The 24,111-nt window shown below is 38.6% G+C and overlaps 1 protein-coding gene across 3 annotated transcripts in view; it reads right to left on the bottom strand.

The window, feature by feature from the left end:
- Positions 1 to 24,111, bottom strand: part of LOC143881306 (metal ion-binding protein) — a 70,042-nt gene that overhangs the window by 6,708 nt on the left and 39,223 nt on the right. For 2 of the 3 annotated variants that reach the window (XR_013251920.1, XM_077384296.1), the window contains exons 12-18: positions 14,805 to 15,234; positions 12,764 to 13,087; positions 12,035 to 12,640; positions 11,720 to 11,890; positions 7,119 to 7,349; positions 6,750 to 7,033; positions 6,345 to 6,629 (exon numbers count right to left, since the gene is read on the bottom strand). Coding sequence is in view for 2 of the 3 variants with exons in the window: in XM_077384296.1 (XP_077240411.1) it covers positions 6,345 to 6,629; positions 6,750 to 7,033; positions 7,119 to 7,349; positions 11,720 to 11,890; positions 12,035 to 12,640; positions 12,764 to 13,087; positions 14,805 to 15,234 (2,331 nt within the window). In the remaining variant the exon portion in view is untranslated. The remainder of the gene's footprint in view (positions 1 to 6,344; positions 6,630 to 6,749; positions 7,034 to 7,118; positions 7,350 to 11,719; positions 11,891 to 12,034; positions 12,641 to 12,763; positions 13,088 to 14,804; positions 15,235 to 24,111) is intronic. The other variant, XM_077384297.1, reaches the window with a different exon arrangement.

Raw genomic sequence — 24,111 nt, 5'->3', positions numbered from 1 at the left:
TGATCTCCCAAGAACACATGAGAAGCACATATATCTCCACATTGAATCTTTTCTATAATGAAGTGACTATTATACTTTAATGAAGACGTGATTAGTAGCAATATGAATCGAAGCTTGATTGTCGCAAGATAATTTCATAGGCGATTTCAGGCAACAAACAACCATATAAACTCACTTGTAATATGAGCCATAGCTAGATCAAGCCACGACACTTTGCTTCTTGCTCCGTCAGGACATAAGGTTACCTCCAACAAACGTACACTGCACAATAGTATATTTTCTTAAGGAAATCTTTCCTAATTTGCATCTGTAAAACCTTCAATACTATGATTTAGCCAACACTTCGAATTTATTGCCGACACACGTGTCCTGCCGAGTCCAACACGACATGCGTGTCCACACGTGTCGACACTCCTTTGGACTCTTTTAAAGGTATTGCTAGAAGTGTTAGATTGAATGTAATCGTGTGTACACATTTTTGTACCGTGTCAAGTGTGACATTCAGTTTTATTATAGAATATTGTATTTACCCCTTTTATTACTAGGTTTTCTTTTATTATAAACTCTTCTTTTAGCTCTTCTTTAACTAATATTTGCTGCTATATCCCTCCCATAAACCTAAACAAAAATACCATATTCATTGTATCATATTGGTCTCCCTTTCTCGTATGTTGGGGACGGAAGAAAACTAGATTAAATTGATGAATGCATTATTATTTGATTATCTCATCTTTGTTTTAGATTATTGTTGATTAATTCCAAGATTTATTAGTTTGTTAAATGAATATCATATTTGTATTGTTACAAATTATGATAGTCATCAATAATTTTATATGTATGTACGTGTCACCATTTTTAGATTTTTTGATGTTGCCATGTCAGACAACTCGTATCCGTGTCGAAACTCAACACATGAATCTGTATCTACAAATCATGATTCTCAACTCAACTCAACAAAGCCTTTGTCCCAAACTAGTTGGGGTCGGCTAAAATGAATCCTTTAGAAATATTTCCTGAGGAAGGTGAAAGGAATCTATCCGGCTGTAATCCCGGCTCTAGTTGGGTTCTTCATATGTGGATCATTTTCTTCCATTCTATCCTCTCCAAGGTCATGTTCTCTGTTATGTTCCTAGTTATCAAGTCTTTCCTCACTGTTTCTACGCAAGTTGTTTTCGGTCTGCCCCTAACTCTTTTTACTCTATCAATTTGGCACAAGTTGCCTCTTCTCACTGGAGCATCCAAAGGCCCAGGGGCGATGGCACTTGAAAGGGAAGGGGGCCAATTGCCCCCCTTAATTTTTTGGGGAAAAAAATACCTTTATTTTTTATTATTTTTTATACTTACCCCATTTTTTAAAAAGAGAAAAAAGATTGAACGCTTAAGCGTACGTAAATTTGGTGTGCTTGAAAGTTTAAGTGGGTTTCTATTGGCTATGAAATGGGCCCCACTGCATTGTGTTTGCGATGAAAAAAAAACAAAAAACCCAAATAGGGTTCTCGACAGAAGCATCTCTCTCTCGTAAAACCCTTTCTTGCCGAAGCTCTCTCTCTCTCAACGACTGAAGCCGTCAAGCGCCCATCTCCGACGCCGCCACCTCCTTCTCCGACGCAGCCACCTCCTTCTCCGACGGGCACCACCTCTTAGAACCTACAGGTATGTGTTTTTCATTTTTATTTTTTGGTGTAATGCTAATCTAGGGTTTCATTTTTTTTTTTTTTGTAAATCCTCTATGTTGTTTACAGGTGTATGGAAACTTGATTTTCATAAGATTGAAGGGTTTTCTTTTGTTTTATGCCATCTAGGGTTTTTTTTTTTTTTTCTTTGTGGACCTTTAACATCTAGGGTTTTTTTTCATCAAAAGAACTAATTTTTCAATGGCAAATAGGGTTCTTTTTCACACGAATCTAGGGTTTGTTTAGGGTTTTTTTTTTTCTAAATGGAGTTTTATTTTTTTCCTTCCAACAGACCCTCTAATGTTTTTTTTTCCTTTTCTTTTTAACTGATTGCAATCAGTTTTTTGTAACTGATTTTTAAATGGGTAATAGAGTTTTTTTTCCACATAGACCCTTAAAATTTTGGTGATTATTAGTTCTTTGTCGTAATTTTTGGTGATTTCCAGGCCTTGTTTCAATCTACAAAAACATAGGCCTTGGTAGTAGATTGAAACAAGGCCTGAAATCACAAAAAAATCACCAAAATAGAGGACTGGAATCAACAAAATCAGCAAAATTCGGGAGAAATGGATTGAGATAAATCACAAAAAATCACCACAAATTAGGCCTTCTGTAGGGTAAGTCATTACTAATTGTTATTGAATCAATAATTATTGAATAATTTTTTTTGGCGTTCTTTTACATTGATAGTGATTGATAATTAAATATTTTTGTGATATAGTGATAAAAGTTCTTTGTCTTTCTTGTTTGTTTTTTTTAGGTATGGATAAATATTTTTCGAGAATACCGTCATTAGAGTCGATAACCCTTCCGACAACTTCAAGTGTCCCCACCAAAGAACGAGAAAATTCTAAAAGAATTCGATTGGAACTTGATCCTACAAATCCTCCTGCTGATCCCGGATTACGAAGGTCAATAATTGAATATCATCCTAATGATAGGGCAAAAGTTTGAATGATATACTTAGGAATGGGTCCAATTAAACTAAGTAATCATGATTTCCCTCAAATTATGCAAGGAAACGAGAATAGGCGGTTTAATCCAAAGTGGTTTGATGATTATCCTACTTGGTTGGAGTATAGCATTGCAAAAGACGCGGCTTATTGCTTGTGTTGCTATCTTTTTAAATTGGATAGTAAGGAGCATGGGGGAAGTTGTGATGCGTTTGTTGTTGAGGGGTTCTCTAATTGGAAGAAAGTAGAAAGATTTGGAAAACATATAGGGGGTCCAATAGTGCTCATAATCAAGCTTCGAGTAAATGTGAAGCTTTTAGGAATCAAGAGCAACATATTGAAGCATTGGTAAATAAGCAAACAGAGCAACAACGAAGTGACTATCGAATTCGCTTGCATGCTTCAGTTGTGAATGATCGATTCCTTTTAGAACAAGGTTCACCTTTTCGCGGGCATGATGAATCTTGTGACTCGCTTAACCAAGGAAACTTTCGTCAGCATTTGAAGTTCATGACCATAATTAATGAAAATATAAAGATGGTTTGTGTGGAGAAGTGTCCTGGGAATCTCAAACTAGTGACTTCAGATATCCAAAAGGATATAGTGAGTGCTTGTGCAATTGAAACCACTAACTCAATCATTAAAGATCTCGGGGATTCATTGTTTTCTAGTTTGGTTGATGAAGCTCGTGATGTTTCTAACAAGGAGCAAATGGCCGTAGTTATACGTTATGTAGATAAGCTTGGGCATGTGGTTGAGCGTTTGTTAGGTATTATTCTCGTTCCTAACACCACTGCTACATCCCTCAAGGAAGAAATTGAAGCAGTATTGGCCAAGCATAAATTGAGCATATCGAGACTTCGTGGTCAAGGATATGATGGGGCGACTAACATGCAAGGGGAGTTTAATGGTCTTAAAGCACTAATCTTGAAGGAGAATGAATATGCTTACTATGTTCATTGTTTTGCTCATCAATTACAGTTGGCATTAGTTGGTGTTGCAAAGAAAAATATGAACATCTCTGGTCTCTTTTTTTTAATTACAAATGTAGTAAATGTGGTTGGGGGTTCTTGTAAGGGCCATGATATTCTTCAGGAGATTCAACTTGCCAAAATTAAGGAAGCACTTGAAAATGATGAGCTTTCAAATGGACAAGGACTTAATCAAGAGACCACACTCAAACGTGCCGGGGATACACGTTGGAGCTCACACTATAGAACACTGGTTAGCTTGGAATATACGTTTTCCTCTATTCTTGATGTGCTTGATCTTATTGTCAAGGATATGAAGTTAAGTTCAAATCAAAGACAGGAAACACATAATCTCTTGAAATCATTGCAAACTTTTGAATTCGTATTTTCCCTTCATTTGATGATAAGTTTAATGGGAATTACAAATGAATTGTCGCAAGCATTGCAAAGGAAGGATCAAGATATTGTGAATGCCATGACATTAGTGAGAATATCAAAACAACGGCTACAATTGATGCGAGACAATGGATGGAATTCTTTGTTAGATGACATTTCTTCATTTTGTGCCAAACATGACATAGAAGTCCCTAACATGGTTGATGCTTATGTTGTTCCAGGAAGAGTGCGACGGCATGTAGAGAAAAGAACGGTCTTGCACCATTTTCAAGTTGAGTTGTTTTTTTAAGTTATAGACTTGCAACTTCAAGAGCTCAATAGTCGTTTCAATGAAGCAAATACAGAGTTGCTTCTATATGTGGTATGTTTGAATCCAAGTGATTCATTTTATGCATTTGATAAAGAGAAGTTGATTCGACTCTCTAAGTTTTATCTAAAAGAATTTCCAGAAGTTCAGTATTCTACAAAAGAATTAGACAACCAACTTGAAACATATATTCTTGATATGAGGTCCAAGACTCACTTTGTGAATTTGAAAGGAATTGGAGATCTTGTTGAAAAAATGGTTGAGAAGGGAAAGCATGCCTTGTATCCACTTCTTTACAAGCTCATCACATTGGCGCTAATTTTACCAGTACCAACTGCAACCGTTGAGAGGGCCTTTTCTGCCATGAAGATCTTGAAGAATCGATTACGCAATAGAATGTCGGATCAATTTATAGCTGATTGCTTGATTCCATGTGTTGAGAAGGATATTTTTGGTAACATCGATGATGAGACAATCATGTGTCGTTTCCAAAAAATGAGACCACGTCGAGGAAGCCTATAAAATTTTCTTATGGGTCATGTTATTAGGTTTTGCACTCTAAAATTGTAAGATGTCATTTTTGTTTACCTCAATGTATGTTGGTGATGGTATATATATATAAATGAGGGTTTTTTTTTGGAAACTATAATATTGCTTTCATTTGTTTGGAGAAAAAAATTACTATAATTTTTGCCCCCCTTGTGCAAAATTTTTGGCTGGCATCGCCCCTGCAAAGGCCTACGTTGGATATGTCCAAACCATCTTAAGCGGTGCTCTCTCATCTTCTCCTCAATTGGTGCCACCCCCACCTTCTTACGAATGTCTTCATTTTTAATTCTATCTAACCTTGTGTGGCCACACATCCATCTAAGCATTCGCATCCCGCTACACTCATCTTATGTACGAATGTCTTCATTTTTAATTTATCTAACCTTGTGTGGCCACACATCCATCTAAGCATTCACATCTCCGCTACACTCATCTTATGCACATGCTGCTTTTTGATGGCCCAACATTTTGAGCCGTACAGTATGGCTGGCCTCACAACTGTCTTATGTACAAATCATGATTATCTCTCTCTCTCTCTCTCTATATATATATATATATATATAATGTACAAATCATGATTATCTCTCTCTCTCTCTCTCTCTCTATATATATATATATATATATATATATATATATATATATATATATATTTGAGAGAAGAGTAGGTACTCCCTGGAGTAGATAACTTATCTACTCCTTAGCTTAAAATAACAGTTGGGGCCACATTGTTTGGGGGATCCAAAGCATTCATTTGATGGCCCCCACATAGATAGGATGTGCCCAAAAAATCAGTGCGATAGGAAAATCCTAACCCTATGAACTGTAGAGGCAAAAAATGACCATTTTTATTTCCAGGGACCTCAATTTATAATGATATCCCTAAAATTTATCATTTCCCTCTAAATTGTGGAAAAAAATAAAATTCCTAGAAATTTTTTTTCCTCAAGAAATGTTTCTCCCCTAATCGAAACGGGGCCTACCTGAAGAATTATGTAAAGTTTATTTGGTGTAATTAATTACTTCGCTGCCAAATATGTTCATTTTATGATACTGTCTTTGGAATGGTAGTAATGGCACTATACAAGGGAATAAGGGACATAGTCACTAAACAAAGAGTGCCAACCACAGGGATGCCAAACCATAATAATAAAAACGATCGTGTTGAAGTTCTAAATTTCACATTCTTAACATCACAGAGGGACACAGTTATTAAACAAAGAGTGTCAATCATTGGGATGCCAAACCATAATAATAAAAAGGATTGTGTTAAAGTTCCAAATTCTACATCCCCCCTCTTCCTCTTTTTTGAATCGTTCCAAATTCTAGATCCTTTTTTTCTACATCCTTAACATCACACTATGAAACAATAGACCTTTCTTCAATAACAGATGTAAGATTTTAAGTTTAAATTGGTGCTATTACTGCTATACCAGAAAGGAAGTATTTATGGAGCACTAGCATCTCTGTTGAACTATTTTTTCAGAAAACAGTATACCTTTCAATGACTATGTCAACCTCTTCTTTGCTCTGAGGGCCATATATGAGAACTCTAGTAAGGCTTAGAATGTCCCGATAATCACCCTGTTTAAGTGCTTCATCAAAAGGTGCAGAGTACAAGCTACCATTGGGTGTTGAAGGTTGACAAAATGTTCCAAACAATGGTTCTGATCTTTTTAATGCCAACTTCCCATTAGCATTAAGTCTAAGACAAGTAAGAGACATTGCATAAGCGACTCCCCCAAACCCTGTGTGCGACACAAAAAGAAAACACCCCATAGAGCTGCAGGGAGAAAGAGATCTTCAATCACATGGCATCAAATTAATACAGGGGAAAAGACAAATGAGAATATAAGATGCAAAATCAACAGTAAAAGTTATGGTAGCCATCTGACACACTTACTCATCTTGAAAGGACTGCATTGCATCGACATCTGCAGCCAAGGCTTCTCTTTCTCGTGTCAGTGGTATCCTTCTGTACTCAATGTTGTAGCCTTCATCTTTTAGACTAGCAAATACTTCTGCCGGTGTCTTCACATCATCTAATGAAACATTCTCCCAGTATCCTATGACGCTGGAATTATTTGATGCTGGATCAAATTCTTCACGATGCAAAAGCACTCGACCACTGGACTGTGTTATTTCAGCTGATATATCTTCTTTCATTCGGGCCTCCATGTGCTCCACCTACATAAACAGCAACACAGGGATACCTGAAGAAAATCAATTCGCTTAACTAATTTTATGGTAGGCATGTGGCTGTAATTCTTACCACTTGACTCGTGATTCCGACATGTTTTAGTGTATCAAAAGGCTGATCAAGTTCCCTAAGCACAAATAGTGTTTCACTGATGTAAACAGCCGCCTCCTCTCTCAGGTCTGTTATTATTACTTTTTGACCAAAATTCCCTCCCGTTGTAGAATGAGCACCTAAGTAGGTTAACATTTCTTTAGCCGCAGTAATTGTTGGAGTTGCCATGCTATATACAGGGTAACCATCCACCTGATAACCATGAAAAATTCACATTGATCACACCAATTTTTCCATACAAAACAATTCACGATGTCGTCCATTTAGTCAGTAAATATTTTCACAGATGTTTACATCTATAGCTTATCATATTTACATGGATAGATGCCAACCCAAAGAATCATAGGATGCATATATTTCTTATAATGGAAGCTAGCTTTGTCTAATGGGAAAATGATGGCTGCAGCTCAATCATCAAGGCTTGAGCTGTAATGCTCCACGAGAGATCTTCAAAGTTCAGAGAAAGGTAAGGTGGGATTAAGCCTGTAGCTGGATCATCAATGCTTTGTTCTTCAACCTAGAGGTCGGAGGTTCAATCCTGGTTTACCTATAAACTATGATTTGTGGACACGGACATGAGTGTCGTGTGTCGACACGGACACGGAGTGTCGGATACGGCAAATCCCCAAAATTTAGAAACGGGGACACGGCTAAAATAGAAATTATATATAATCCTGGTTTGTCGATACGGATCCGTGTGTCGAGTTTCGACACGGATACAAGTTGTCTGAAATGGCAATATCTAAAAATCTAGAAATGGTGACATGTACATGCCCATAAAATTATTGATTATTACACAAAAACATGTCCGCACGACCATATTAACTCTAACACTCCTTGCCGTACATTTAAAAGTGTCCAAAGGAGTGTGGACACGTGTGGACACGTGTGTCGTGTTGGACATGGCAGGACACTGTCAGCAATAAATTCAAAGTGTCGGCTAAATCATAGGCAATAAAAAAAACTTCAGAGAAAAGGAACTATTGAAACCTCTTAGAATGAGGCATTTGGAATAGATTTCAATATTTACTTCAGAAATTGCCCATCCAAGTGCACAAGAAATTCTTCCTTGATAATTCCCATAGTTGTCAATGAGAAGGGGTTAACAACTGATAACTTGAGAAAGGGAGAAAGCTATCCGCAGCATTCGAATCAAAAGTGGCTTCAGCCAGTTGCATTCGATTGGAATTAAGAGAATGACCTTGACTCTTTTTGACTCCCGAAGCCACTCTCATCAACTAGGAGTTGCTAGGTCTAGAGGGAGGTTGTGAGCATTACGCTCATGCATAACTTCCATACCAAGGAGTCGACTCCACCAGCCCAATGAACCGGGCAGGGCACACCACATCCCCCTAAACGGACAAAGATCCCACCTCCGCCCGGGCCTATTAGTAAGGGCGTAACGAGATGAAGCCTTTCCCAAAAAAGTCAATCACAATGGCTTGTATATCTATCACAGACCTACCGTGCTAATAATTATCTAGAGTCAAACTTCCTTTTCAAGAGTAGTCCTCGAAATAGACAGAGGGGAATGCGACTCAAGAAAGTGAAATGTGATGGATTGGCCGGACGACCAAATACAATAGGTAGGTGAGGTGGTGAGGTTATGATGGTGACTTTCATACTAATGGCTTCCAAGAGTAGAGTTGTAATTATGATTGTATTTCATATGATTTATCTTTTGCTTTTACATTTTCTATTGACTGCTAGAGAATCGTTAGCATACTCTCTTTTAATAAATGGTTGAAGAAAATAATAGAGATTGTTAAAAACTAATCATGCGGGCAAATGGGATAAAAACTCACGAAAAAGGGAGAGAAGCTACATATAAAAAGCATGAATGCATGCATGGTAATTGTGGGAGGGAGGCCCAAAAAGGGAGACACCCTTGCAGCCAACCTTGGGCATAGCGCCAAAAGCCACCCCGACTGAGAGCCTATGACCTTGGGCTGGTGATGCAATTTCGGGTGGGGTCCATTTATTGATGGGCAAACGACGGGGATTGAACCCGTGCGTGGTGGATTCGCAATCCACTGCCTTGATCCACTTGGCTACATTCATCCCTACCCTCGCACTAGTTTCAATTTCTATCTACGATCAGATCCCTTCTGAACCCCCGACCCGAATAGGGTGATCCAAAGGAAATCTTAGAAAGGAGTACACCCATATGTGGGTGGAGGGTCCTTGATGGTTAGGAACCAATGACTGGTATAAAATACTAAGAAAAAGAAACTGAAAAAGAATGGGGTTGTGGAATGCCGTATAGTCCCGAGGTAGTTGAGCATATGTGGTTGCATACTTTATTCTCATACATATGCATCTTTCTTTTCCATATTACTTCATGATTGGAATAATTGTTTAGCCTGTTTCTTATTTAGTTTCACTTTTTATATTATTGTTGTTGCAATGACTAATCATAAGAAAACTGTTATAATGCACTTGTATTTTTGGTGAACTCTTGCTATGCGAGCCACTAAATGATTTTGCTCAGTGTTTGCTGACCCCAATACCTCTACAGGTTTCGAGGAAAGCGAGGAATGAGCCTTTGAAGATGACCAAACCTAGAACAACATCACGTGATTGGGAAGCGTAGTTTTAGAGTTTGAGTTAGTATTGGCAAAGACGATTCCGTCGCATCCCGTAGTAGTAGGTGAATCTTTTATTTTTAAGAATTGTAGTTATGAAATTTTTCAGTCTCATGGAATTAATATGGTGGGTTTTATCTTGTTCCTCTTGTAGCGTGTCCTTGTTTCCCTTTTTTGGGTAGCGATTCGGATTTTGGGATTTGGAAAAAAAATTGTCTAAAAATTTGCCCAAACTCCGGGTCGTTACACTTACATAATAGGGCTCCATTTTTGCATCATATTAAGAAGGGCTAAAGCGGGGCCTAGTGCGTCTTGGCTTGACTTAACTAATAGGGGCTTTAAAAATGCATATAAGCTAGCGCCCCCTTACGTGATGGGAGGCCCCTACCCCCATTAGACACCGCAAAGCTCATAGAATGGGATTACAGATCCAAATTCTTGTCTGTCTTCATTGAAGAGTTGGAAACATGCTTTAGACGCAAGTCAAGAGGCGGTGAGAGGTAATCGGCAAAATCAGCCTTCGTGACTCGAATTCTTAATTTTATGACTCTCGACTGGACTCATGACTTGTAAAATTTTTTGACAAGAACATAAATTTAGTTGAAAAAATATAATTATATATCGATTAAGCATGTAAAAAAATATAATCCAATAGTACATAGATAAAGCACTAAGCCAAAAATATCTATAATATATACTAAGAACATAACTTTCCAAATGCCATTCGCTTTTTCTAGAAAAAGTTTTTCCTGGAAAGTATTTTCTCCTACACCATGTTTTGAACTTTTGATGGGGTGGGACCCATATTTTATATCCAATAATAGCATGGGTAGGGTCCACTATTTTGCACTTGATCCGATGAGCCCACCAACTCTATCCAAACCCATGCATATATCGTGGGACCAACTATTTTACGCCTCATGCTATGATGGCGTGGGGCCCAATATTTTAACGACCATGCCTAGGATGGGTGGGGCCATCGTCTCTACCCAAACCGATGTAGAAGGTGGGGCCCACCATTCTACCCCTAATGATATTGACGAAGTGGGGTCCACCGTCCCTACCCAAACCTATGCATTTGACTAGAGGCACCATTTTACATCTCACGTTTTGATGGCGTGGGGCCCACCATTTTACACCCATGCATAGCATGTGACTGAATACTAGTAAATGATCTCGATGCTGTTCATGGTGGCCTTTGTTTTTTTTGTTTATGTTTTTCATTATGTATGTACCACACCAGCTTGAGGATGAGTGTTATACCAAGCTGGATGTGCATGAGCTTCTTGTACTTTTTTTAGTTGTTGACGTAGTTCTTTGTAGCAAGCTGGAGCTTCATAGTATATACACTCCAGCTTGAGGGGGAGTGTTGAATAATGTATTAGGTTAGTTTAGATATTACTTGTATTAGTTAGAGGTATTGTAGTCATTGTATGTTGTTGCCCTAGTTTGGGCCTATATATACATCATATTCATGAGGAGCTCCCTAGTGGAGTCTTTCCAACAGTCACTCCTCTTCCTCTTCCTCTCTTCTCTAACCCTAATCTCATTTCTAACAATAACATATACATACTAAATTCTAGCCTATGCTGCATGGAAACTTTAATTCTATCCTGCATGACTATAGCTGTTTTGTCTGCGTATCATAGGGATAATCAAACATGTGTACATTCTCCAATATTTATGTATGGTCAATCCTTTGGCTATTGATAGGGCCTTGCTTTTCAGGATACATTAACTTAAGACAATTTAGTTTCTTTATTTGGACTGCTATATAAGGCAAGCAGTCAAGCAGCGGGATCTCATAACGAACACATGTTTTACCAACTTAAATAAAAGAACATATAGGAAATTAGGAATATTTACGGTCCCTATATAGGTGAGACCTTGTACCCAGAATTTAAAGATTAAAGCTATATTACAATACTGGTCTGGCAGTATTAAAAGAAATGAGCAATTCAATGCTACTAACCGTACCTTGTAAATATGTGGTGCACCATGGATTTGAATGTGGCTTGAAGTTCTCTGTCCCGGAAAGAAATACATCTTTAGTATGGAACCCTTTCCCAAAACAGAACCATTACGAGCCTTGACTATAGCTTCCATCACTGCATCGCCATGCTGATACTCATAAGGTGCTCTCAACTCCTGTACGCATAATCACATCAGACATGCACTATCTATCTAACCCAAGTAACTGAGGTTTTTGTGCAGTTGCAAAGAAACGAAAATGATTAAATGTACTTGATATAGATCATGGTTCTCAACATCAAGAGGGAGAATAAACATTACAGGAACGGTGAAGAACCGCCCAGGTCGCAACCTAATGCTCCATTTCATTGCTTGAACCTCTGGCCTTCGATGCAACCAAGTTTTAAAAGTCATCCTAGATTCTCCTTGCCCACAGAAACTATCAAATGCCGCGCTTCCAAGATATGCAGCAAAAGCAATCAAACGAAAGTAGCGCTCCAAGTACTCAGCACCACGGTTCAATGCAAGCCTTCTAACCCTAGGCTCCACATGTTGTTGATTAAATACCTTCCTGTATTGCAGAACAGCTTGGCGAATATTCTGCATAGCTGAACATCTATCAATAACAGCATCCAAGGCCTCACGGCATTCAACCCCATTATCAATTAGTCGAGTTATCTTTCTCAATAATAAGATGTCATTAATTCCAAAAGCACGGTGTGGGTCCATTGCATTTACAACATTTTTTATATCTGAATCATCAGATGCTACACGATCATTTGAAGCCTCTTCACCACTTGAAGAATCACTGTCTGCCTCTTCACGGGACACATCACCAAGCTGAATTCTGATAGGCCTCCCATAGTCAATCCGAAGTTTCACTAGGCAAGCAATCACAGTACCTGTAGTTGTTCTACCCCTACCCATCTGCCAATTAAATATTTGATTAGATCAAAATATTGCATTGCAATCTTCCTGGATCTGGACACATTCATGGCCATTATTTATTTAACCAGAAAACAACTGTTAATAATTTGTCAGAAATGCTACCTGGCAATTGAAAACAAAAGCAGTATCCTTGGAAGCGGATGCAATATTCATTGCCATTGTGTCAAAATCAGAACTTTTGGGAGCTTTGCCATCAGTGATGGGCACGCGTGCATATTTAATTGGAAGTCCTTCAACCTCCAAACATCTGTAAACCTCCAGTGGGGTCTGAATTACTTCAGAATTAACATGTTCCCATGCATCAAATATTTGGCCATCGTCTGTTTCATGAATTACCATTATAGCACCTCCATACCGTTCGGCCTCACGTAGAATGTCCTCTTTTAATCGAGCTTCCATTCTCTCCACTCTCACACGATCTATTCCCTGAAATTGCCAATATTACAATACATTACTTAAAAGAAAGAGTGGCTACAACCTGCTCCCGTCAAGGACAAAACAGACAAATCGACCAAAAAACAATGACTGAATAAATCATTTACACGTCCAAAAAGAAAAAAAGACCGCCAAAAAGTTCCATGGCTTGAATTGTGTGCATTATAGCTCAACCCTTGCTAAAGGCTAAAACATGAGCAAGAGTTCACATATTTTACATTAACAAGGAATTGGAGCATTTGAGCTCCCAGGTGCACAAGATGTTACATCTTGACTACAGCCGAGAAGTTGATAAGAGGACCTGAGCTCATTTACATACAAGGGGACTTAGGAAACTTTATCAAGCAACAGATGTAGATTGTAGAGCTAAACCCATAAAACAATAGCATAATACAAAGATAACATAATAGAAGAACATAACAGGAAAATTAATAAAGTCAACATAACAAGAAAACTAATAAAATTGTTGACTTTATATTCTCAATACTTGTTCCCTCAAAATCAAAAATTGTTTTGGACCTTCCAGATCTTGATAGTATCTTTTGCTTATAAGCCTTCATATTGATGAGCTTTTGACTGGGACACTCTCCAAAAATGATAGGCCTTAACATAACTCTAACCAAGTTATAAGAACATCAACCATATAAAAGATCCTCCTCTAAGGATAATAAGTGAGGGGCATTGATACAATAAGAAGACTTGAGTGCAATGCTACATAATAAATCGGGTAAATCACATCTGTGATAAGGAACAAATGGTCTTACAAAATCGAGCAAAGATCAGCCATGGAGAAAGCTTGACTTAAAATTCTGATACGAACCTAGTGCCGCCTTCAAGAATGAATTCTGAGGAATTATAGTTAAGGATTTGTTGAGAGACTCGAAGGCAATAAAGACCAGTGGAGAGGAAATAGAAAATGTTGATGGTGTGGAAAGGCCCGACAGTTTTTGACGGTCAAGTTTGATGAAAGCTCGACTGGACCCAGGGCTTCACAAATTGACAGCACCCATAGAGATGATAAAGACACACGCTTCACAAATTGACAACACCAATAGAGATGATAAAGACAAACACACACACACACAGACACACACACACACACACACACACACACACACACACAAAAGAATACAAGCGGCACATGCCACAAAAGGCTAAAGCAGCCAAGGATTACACCAAAGGCAAAGCCAAGAACTTCAAACTTCGCACATCATATGTTTCATTCTCGGACTCGTAGGTATTTAAGAATTTAATGAAGTAGAAGCTAGAGTTTGTTAGGGAAACTAGGAATTCCTCGTCATCCTCATTCGAGCCTCCTATATCAAAAAGTGGCTTGCTCAAATTTGGTTAACTTAATGGGATTCACGCATGGATCTAGGCTTAAAATTTTGCAGGTTTGGTGGCAAGTTTAGATATTCCCCTAAATCAAATTTCAGGAGAGGAGAATGACATCTCCGACTATCAACCTAAGGATGGGACCTTGAGGTTTCGACTTTGCAAGAGAGGGTGGGGGTGGGTTGGGGAGTTTCGTAGATTCTCCATAATAGTGTTTGGCTTCTTCAATAAATTGCTATTTATAAAGAGGGAAAAGAAAAGAAAACCCAGGGCTCCCAACAAACAACAACATTTTATGAGAAGTGATGCAAATAAATGTAGAATCGACATACATTAGAAGAGTAGACATGATTCTAACGATAAGCGTTGTTACCGTGTATTCCAGCATATTTTTGTATGGCCTTTCCACCTCACGAAGCACAAATGGTTTACCGTTGATATAGATAACAGGCTCCTCACGCATATTGTGCCAAAAAACTGGCCGCCCCCCTTTGGTGCTACCTATCCTCCGAATAACAGCTCGAATACCATCAATGGTTGGGTTGGCAACACCATAAACTGGAAACCCAGGAACTTCTCTGAAATTTGGTGCACCTTCCACTCTCTCTGGCAATGTCAGGTTTTGACAACCAGGGCAGTGGTCGCTTTTTAGAACAGTCTGGCTCCCAAGAACTTCTCCATTCCTCATAGCAGCAACTACACTCATCTCATAAGGACGACCATCAGCAGATTCAGCAATTTTCATCAAAGAAGGTTTGGAGCTTGAATACCCAAGCGCACCCATTGGGTCTCTCCTTAGCAACCTGCAGAAACCACAAAAAGCATTATACGAACGAAAATGCATAATAGATGCCAACAATGAATAACACCCAACACCAAAATGTAAAATGGATCTCTAATGGAAGTGTAATCATAATAAAATAAAATTCACAAACCATTAGAACCCAGATTTGAAACAAAACATGCATTGTTGTGATCAGAAATGCCACCTTTTTAAAGATCTGGAAGTTGACACCGCTAGCACAAATATAATATAACAAGATTTGAAACAACACATGCATTGTTGTGATCAGAAATGCCACTTTTTTAAAGATCTGGAAGTTGACACCGCCAGCACAAATATAATATAGCACCTAGTTTGGCACATCATCCCCACCCCTTCAAAACCAAATATATAGTGGGCTTACTATTTTTAGTCAAAAAGAAATTACAATGTTTTTTGAATGATATGAATCACTATATTTAATAAATACTTTTTTTTTGAAAGATGACCAATTGTATTTATATTCAAACCGTAAATACATAAAAAGGGACTAGGAGTCCCAAATATTTACAGCATAAGATGGCCTAGGAAGTGACTCCAGGCTCCCCAAAATATTCCTTTTATCCCATTACATTTGCCAACCCAACCATAAATACCTTTTTCACTATGTACCTCAAAAGTCATTTGTCAAGACATGAAAGACCACCCAAAACTTCTGCGATCTTAACCGAAGATCTAGAAAATAAGCAGAACCACCCTTCTTCCACAAAAAACTCCTGATAAAAAACCACAAGGAAATTCTACCCTAGGAGGAGCACTTCTCCAACTCCCCCAAGAGATGCTGGATTTGATAGTCCGGAATGTCTGTGAGGGGGTCCTCCGATTCCATTGCCATAAAACCAAGTCTCTTTCTACTGGCAATCCTTTCTTCCACCAGTCAAATTCCCACCGCCTTATTAGCTTCCCAACGAAACTTCCTCAATCTCCTCTCATCGGCCAGAATTATATTGAAGAAAAGGTGTTTGTACAGAGGCGAATGGGTGTCCTTTACATTAGCTGACCCAGATAAACGATGGAATTCCTTAGCACTATCTTAGGCCTCCTCCTTAAACAGTTTCCACTGCTTCCCGAGGAGGTCTTTAGTAATTTCCTTGTGTGTCAGGTCGTTTATAGAGGCCCTCTCTTCATCATATGTCATCGTCTCCATCTTGTAGAGAATCTTTTCCAAAACCAAGAGTTCCATGGACCACTTCCTTTTCCGGCCCAAGGAAAATGAGGGAAGGGAGGATGAGCCTTGCTGCGTGTCGCTTTGGTGTTCCGTTTTTTGCTATCTCAAGGAAAAATAAGGTACGAAAGTAGACCTAGTTTCAATTTTCCTGAAGGATCCCAAAGGTCTCCTCTAACCCCTTTATATAAAGGACACTGCCTTTTTATGGCCAATGACCAATGACCGATCCCCTATTCCACTATAGCGTAAGAAGAAAGCCCTTCTAAATATAATAATATTTATGTAGTCGAAATATTCATACCCTCTAGCCCAAATCGAGAAGAAACCTTTACGACTCCCCTTTACTCGATACAAGGTCTGCCTTTGACGTATTCCTTGCAACACGGCAGCTTAAGCGGCAAGTAGTAAAAATTCAGCAACAGTCCAAATACTACGATCGGTGACTTTGTTGTCATGATCTGAAGCCCATGTTGACTATGTCAAACCATTTGCCTCTTCTACGCCTGTTGGATGACAGTTGTTGTTCTCTTGATCCTCATAAATGTTCAAGGACCATCTTCTGGCAAACCCAATTCTGAATGATGTTGGCTGCTTTCTTAATATGTAAGTAGGTCACGCTTCAAACAAGCCACATACTGGCAGAATTGTCGTTGGATCACCAGTGTGCTCTCGTTCGCCGCTTTTAAGTCGAGTACTCGTAAAACTAGCAATCCTCACATGCAAGTTTGGATAATAGTGGGTGACAAAAGCAGTGTCTTGTATGCTCTCTTGGCAGCATACATTTGACAGTCCTTTTGTATTCTCAGACAAGCTTGGATTTGGATGACTGAAGATAAGCGGATTGCTTCATAGTACGCACATTGGCTTTATATGCCGAAGTCTTAGGCTTTACCTTAGCGGGGCTCTCAGAGAACATGGGAGTCAGGAGGATGTCCTTTCCCTTGTGCATGAAGTTGTAGGTATTCACTCACCCACTATGGTATACGTCTTGGTACATCCAAGGACGTCCTACGAGTATGTGAGTCAAGGTCATGGGTACAATATCACACAAGATGGAGTCGTTACAAAGACCACATGTAATAGTGACTAGGATGTGCTTATTTACCGGGATGGTGGTATTATCTAGCCATGCAATCTTGTATGGCATGTGATGTTGGCTGTGTCGTGAGATGCAGTTGATCAGAAGTCGCTTGTGATATTACATTCATATTGTTGTCTTTGTCGATGATAAGCTTGCAGTTCATATCTTCTCTTTTAACGAAGGTGTAAAACATGGTAGTACGTAACCAATCTCACTCATGGTTTTAAATTTCCACCGAAACAACACGAAATGACCGAAATGTTTCCATTTCCATCCCCCCACCCCCCCCCCCCCCCCCCAAAAAAAAAAAAAAAAAAAAAAAATTGAAATCTCAATGAATTCGTTCCACTTCATTATTTGCCCAAAAATTAACGAAATTTGACCGAAATTACGAAAATTTAACTAGAATGGTCGAAACGACAAAAAAATGGAAAGATGTTCCAATTTATGGTGTATATAACTATTTTTTCTCAAAACAAAAAAAAAAATCTTGCCATAATATGTTGTAAATGGAAAAAAAAAACCCTGCTAATCAACGAAACTCGTTTTTCCTATTTTTCATAATTTTTTCAAAAAACCCTAAAAAGTTTGGAATTTTTTTAATAAAACATGTTTCTCTTGATTTTTCAACCTTTGATTTGTTGCAATTATAGATTTTTTAAACGGAAATTGTTGCATCTGTAGATAAATGGTCATTCGGATGAAAATGGTGCAAATAATGGTATCGACACCAATTGCAAAGGTAGAAAAACATTGAAGTTTTTAAATATTTTTTCAACATGCTTTGTGGGTCCATCCTACTTGAATCGAAGGTGGGCCCACGTTTCATTTCAATGTGAAGTCACGAGAATCTCAAACTTCAAAACATATGCATCATAAAAATGATGAGTCTTTAACTAGCCATAGAAATGGGAAACATTTTCTTTTGTAACTCATTTTGCTTTGCATCCCATTTCATTTAATTAATGTGGATAATGATATTTGGTAGGAGCATCATTAGACTGCACAACAAAGTAATCGTATCCATGGTTTTAAATTTCGGTTTCGGAATGCGTTTCGGCTCTCACCGAAACCAAAATTTCGGCCGAAATCGGGTACACCATTAAAAAATAATATTATTTAATACCAAATTTTGGCGAAATTTCCTAAATTTCAGTAATTTCGGTCGAAATTTTGAGAAAAATGCTATATAATTAATAAATTTGAGATTTTTGGGTTGAATTTCTCGAAATTGAGGACAAAATATAAAAAACCGAAATCCAAAATTTTGAAATTTCGGCCGAAATCCGGTACCATTTCGGGGTTTGCCAATATCGGTTTCGGTGTTGACTGAAATTTAAAACCATGATCGTATCTTATGCATGGGATGTCAGATCGGCACGAGACCAATGCTACCTCTTAACTCTATGTGGTACTGGCATAAGGTTGGGGCCGTTGAAGGGATGACTGGTCATTGCACTTTCTTATACTTCATTACATTGTACTTCTTTATTGACTTTTCTATTCCAGACATGTGCGACAATGCATGCCATTAGATGTTCGATGTCATTAAGCCATTATGGATGGCTTTCCTGCTTGTGCAATGGTTTCTAAGTACGTATTTGAGCTTATTCTAGCATTTCCCAAAGTTTCATGTTAAAATTTCATCATCTGCATATGTTTCCATACGTTTCTGTGACTTTAAAAGATTTCTACCGAAAATTCCAACCAGAACATAAATGTTTCTGTTTCTGTGCTGACCAAAACTAAAACCGAAATTTAAAACATTGATCCCACTTTAGCTCTCCTCCATAGGAGTAGTCAGAATATGCTGGATGACGCAAGCTAGTGACATATCCACCTCCTCCAAAGGTGATTCATCGTCAGAAAACTCGCCTTCCTCTTGAGTATGAATCCCCTCAAGAGCTTCTAGTGATTGTATCTGGATCGTGATCAGCCGCTAGTTCAACTTGTTCATCTATTCCTACAGCAGAGGCGTGCCCGAGGATAGGAGAATTACAAAGTCTCCATATTTGCTGCTCCTTAATCTGTAATCTCTCCATCAAATTGTTAATCATCTCTGCCAACTCTAGGTTTCACGGTGGTTCTTTCTGGTAATAACTACCTCTTCTAGCAGCCATGGTAGAACGTAGGCTCTGGTATTCCCGTCAAAATCCCGCTATGATGAATAGCCATTCTAACCTAGACTCTGATACCAAGTGATGCAAGATGGAGACAAAAGTGATGTTTAGAGTGTACAATGGGTTGATTAGGTGGTGGGAAGGTGAGGGGTGATGTAGTGGGTGTGCGGCTGAAAGCTTGAGGGGGAAAGGTTGATGCAAGATGGGTGCAAAAAGATCTTCATACATGTGGCTCTAATACCAAATTAATGCAGAATGTGTACGGGAAGACCATTATACATGCCATTCCGATACCAAGTTAATGCAGGGCGAAGTTCTTGAATTCTAGATGGGTTTGAGAATTCTTGATGGGCTTCTTGAAAACGTTTAAAGAAAGGTTCTAGAAGGCTATAGATTTGATAAAGAAATGATAAGATCGATATCTGAGGGAAAATATTGATAAGATCAGTTTTGAACGTAGGTTGTGTATGAAAAGAGATTGGGAAATAGGAAGGAGAGAGAATGTGGAAAATGAGAAAACGGAAGGTGGAAAGGAACCAGGTTGGTGGAGAGATGGAAGGGGAAAATGTGTTGGTGGGGAGATGGAAGGAAGAAGGGTTGAAGGTGGTATAAGGAGTGGGTGGAGAGGGAAGTGGGTTAGGAGAAGGGGTTGGTGTTGGTGTGGTTGGGAGAGGAGGAGAGGTGGTAGGGGAATGGGTTTGCAGCAAAAGGGGTAGGATATTTGCAAAGGGTTTAAAAGGGATTTGGGAAAGGGGTTTCTGCAAGGTGGTGAGGAAAAGGATTTTGTGGCAAAGGAAGAAAAAGATAAAAAAAAAAGAAATGTGTGTGTGTGTGTGTGTGTGTGTGTGTGAGAGAGAGAGAGAGAGAGAGAGAGAGAGAGAGAGAGAGAGAGAGAGAGAGAGAGAGAGATTACCATTTAGGGCCTTCTTCTGAGGAAGAGTTCATCAAAGCTTGGGAACAAATTGCGATCCTTCTATTCTATAATATGTTCTCAAAAGTGGCCAAAGGCCTTACATTTATAGACAAATAAAACTTGGAAAACTTAATCCACTAATTCTAATAGAATTCAAATAACTAATCCTAACAAAAGTAAAAAATCTCTAGATCTCTACAAATTAGAACTCCTAATTACCTTTCAAATAAACACAAGAACTTCTAGTCAAAACCAAATAGATAGTGTCCTTGTTTTTTTTAGTAAACCCAAACTTACTAATTTTTAGTAAATATGAATTTTCTATATTTAGTAAATACAAACTTACTATATTTAGAAAGTTTGATAAGGACACCCCAAAGTTACTTTAATGCTCCCCAACTTAAATTGACATTGGCACCCATTCTACAACTTAAGACACTCAAAAAAAATATGGGCCTAGGATGGTCCCCATCAGGAGTGTGTAAGGGAATTAGATTTTGGGGGGATTTGTGGTTAGGACACACTCTTACAAACCATGCCTTTCCAATTCTATATAAATTTGGTCATGATATAAGGTTTCATATAAAGTATTCTTTTGAGAGAATGAGAGTAAGGATTGTGCATGGGTGGGTTTTGCATAGGAACGTAAGTTACTTAGAATTATTTTCTTTGCTTGAAAGTGTTTAGATTCCTATTATCTACAGATAGGAGAGTGGACCAAAAATTCAAACGGCTCCTTTTGGTGTGGTCCTTTCTTAAGTCCCTCATGGGGGAGGATGATTCCATCACTGATTGCTAGAGTTTGGAAGGCTCCCATTCCTCCAAAAGGACAATCATTAGGTTCGATGATGCATTTGGGGATGATCAATACATCACCAGTTTGGTTAATAAATGTGTCTTTGTGGATCGCAGTCAAATTATTTGGTTTTTATATGGTCTTTCCTGGCTCCAATACCAAGCTCCCAGCAAAATGGGGAGCCACATATCTTAGGCACAAAGATCGCATCCTTTGGGGGATGGTGCGATTAGGGGCATGTGGGATATTTCAAATGAAGGAAACCAAAGGTTTTCTGAGAAGAAAGAAAAGCTCAAGGTGACCATTATTAAGAAGGTAAAAAGGATGATTGACCAATTGGGCCCTGCGATGAAGGAGTTTCTAGGCATCTCTTTGCTTGATGTCTATAGGAATTGGGGGTTGATCACAGGGAGCGGCCGAAGGATTCAATGAAGGGAACGTGGTGCTTGCCACTAGGAAACATTACCAAGCTAAACTTTGATGGGAGTTCTGATGGGAGTTCTAATGGGCAGGCCAGGTCAGTCAGGAGGGGAGGGGGAGAGATGTATAGAAATAAGGACAACGTACTTTGAAAGTTTTTACCAACCGGATTGGTGTTAAACAAAAGCAGAGCTCATTTTCATCATAGGTATTAGAATATTTCCTAAGGATATGGGGAAGGGTTTTCGTAGAAGAGGACTCCACTAACGCTACCCGATGGGCACCTTGTAAAAATCTGTGTTTCTTGTAAGCATAATGTATGGAGGCTAACTGCTCAATAGATTAAATAGCTGAAGCAGGTGCGTCAAGGCCATTTTTGCATATATCTTTGCCCTTCGTAATTTCTTTCTATGTCATGTAAAAAAATATTTCTATTTGTTAACACATTCGGGACCTCTCTCGTGTATCTGTGCGCACACGTGTGCATGTCACCCACGAACCCACCCACCCACACGCGCGCGCGTGCACACACACACACACACACACACACACATATATATACATATGTTAAATTATGCTTAAAAGAAACACATATTATTTTATATATATATATATATATATATATATATATATATATATATATATATATATATATATATATACAAAAACCTCTGACATCATTTGAGAATCAAAATATTTGTTGTTCCCAACAAATAGATTTTGTTTAGAATCTTCAACCGAAAGAATCAAATGATTCTGTTGATGCATTCGAGTAATTAAACGTTTCACAATTAGTGAACTGAATTTATTGTCATAACCGAAAATTTCCATGGGTTTGTAAAGAATCGATCCATTTAAACCATGATCATGAACAAGTGCATAGATATACTCCTGAAAGAGAAGCGGATATAGGAAGCATTGTTGTCGAGATCCGTCTATTTCTAAATATCCTTGTAATTCCTCCATTTGAAATGATACTTGAATCAAAAGCCTAGAGATTTCTTGGGTTATCAAATAATACATAGTGCGATACGGTCAAAACAAGGTAGATAGTAATAAAAGAATAGACTAAGAAAAGAATGGATACCCTGGAGACAAGGAAGCCAATCACATATATATATATATATATATATATATATATATATATATATATATATATATATATATATATATATATAGTTTTGAAAGGTAACAATTTTATTAACAAACTATAACCAGATTACATCATGGGGATGACTAATCCCACTGGTGTAATAGTTACTTAGTCCCTTGAGTACATACACTTCCCAGCCCAACAGTCCTGTTATACAGATTTGCCTTTGCTATACCCCTGACCCAGATGTGAGGCATCTCTGACTATCCTAATGCTCCACCCTCTGCCGCACCCTGGCACGATAGTCAGCAGCCTGATGAGACTCCTGATAGCAGCCCACATGCAAGGAATTATATAGATTGGCCACTTCGTATCCATTCCCTCAATTCCCCCTCATCTCCATTGCCCAATCCATCGGGAGTATGACCAACTCATCACTTCCCGCGCCTTCTTTTGCTAATTTATCAGCATCTTCATTAGCAAAGTGGCAATATGCTGAAATCTTGGCAAAATAGATATAGCTAGATCCCTAATTTCCGAAATAACATTCGCTAATGCCCATGGACCCACCGATTTGTTAGTAGCCCAAGATATTGCATTTATCGAGTCTCCTTCAACTATCAGTTGCCTACTTCCATGATTTACAAACCATCTTTAAAATAAAATAATAAAAAAAAGATTACACCAAATTTTATTAATAATGGAAGCATTACATGGGGACGAGACATCCCCCAAATAGATCGCCTGGATTATCCATCCAATCCCATCCTCCCAAAATTAGAGAGGGCATTGCAAAGAGTTAAGATATTAAAGCAGTGGCGCTGTAAAAATTATAAAAGTCTCCTCCCAGTCGACCCCCTCCTTTGCCAGGGTATCCGCCTCCGAGTAAACCATCTTAATCCCCACAATAATGCTAGAGCTTCTGCTTCATTTGCATCGCAACACCCCACCGGCCCAGAGTATGATAGCATGATTCAGCCACTTTTGTCCCTGAATAGGCCACTAATCCCGCCTTGACCTGGGTTGCCTTTTGAACTTCCATCGAAGTTCATTTTGATCCATCCGCTAGGTAGTTAGGGGGGTGGCCTCCACCTTGGATTTTCAACTTGCCTCTTCTTTTCGTGGATGACCACCTTCTAATTTCTTAAAATCCCACCTAGACTGTAGATCGATGCTTCCTTTCCATTGCTATTCCACGCTATTATATCGCCTTTAATATCAAATACTATCCTTCCCTAGCTACGCTTTTGGTCTTTGAAGATTCGA

The sequence above is a fragment of the Tasmannia lanceolata genome, unplaced genomic scaffold (assembly GCF_043159265.1).
Source record: "Tasmannia lanceolata isolate RefF3 unplaced genomic scaffold, GAP_Taslan_0.1 ptg000007l, whole genome shotgun sequence".
Taxonomy (NCBI): Eukaryota; Viridiplantae; Streptophyta; class Magnoliopsida; order Canellales; family Winteraceae; genus Tasmannia; species Tasmannia lanceolata.
The sequence above is the reverse complement of the archived record's forward strand: the minus strand, read 5'-3'. Positions and strand labels throughout refer to the sequence as shown.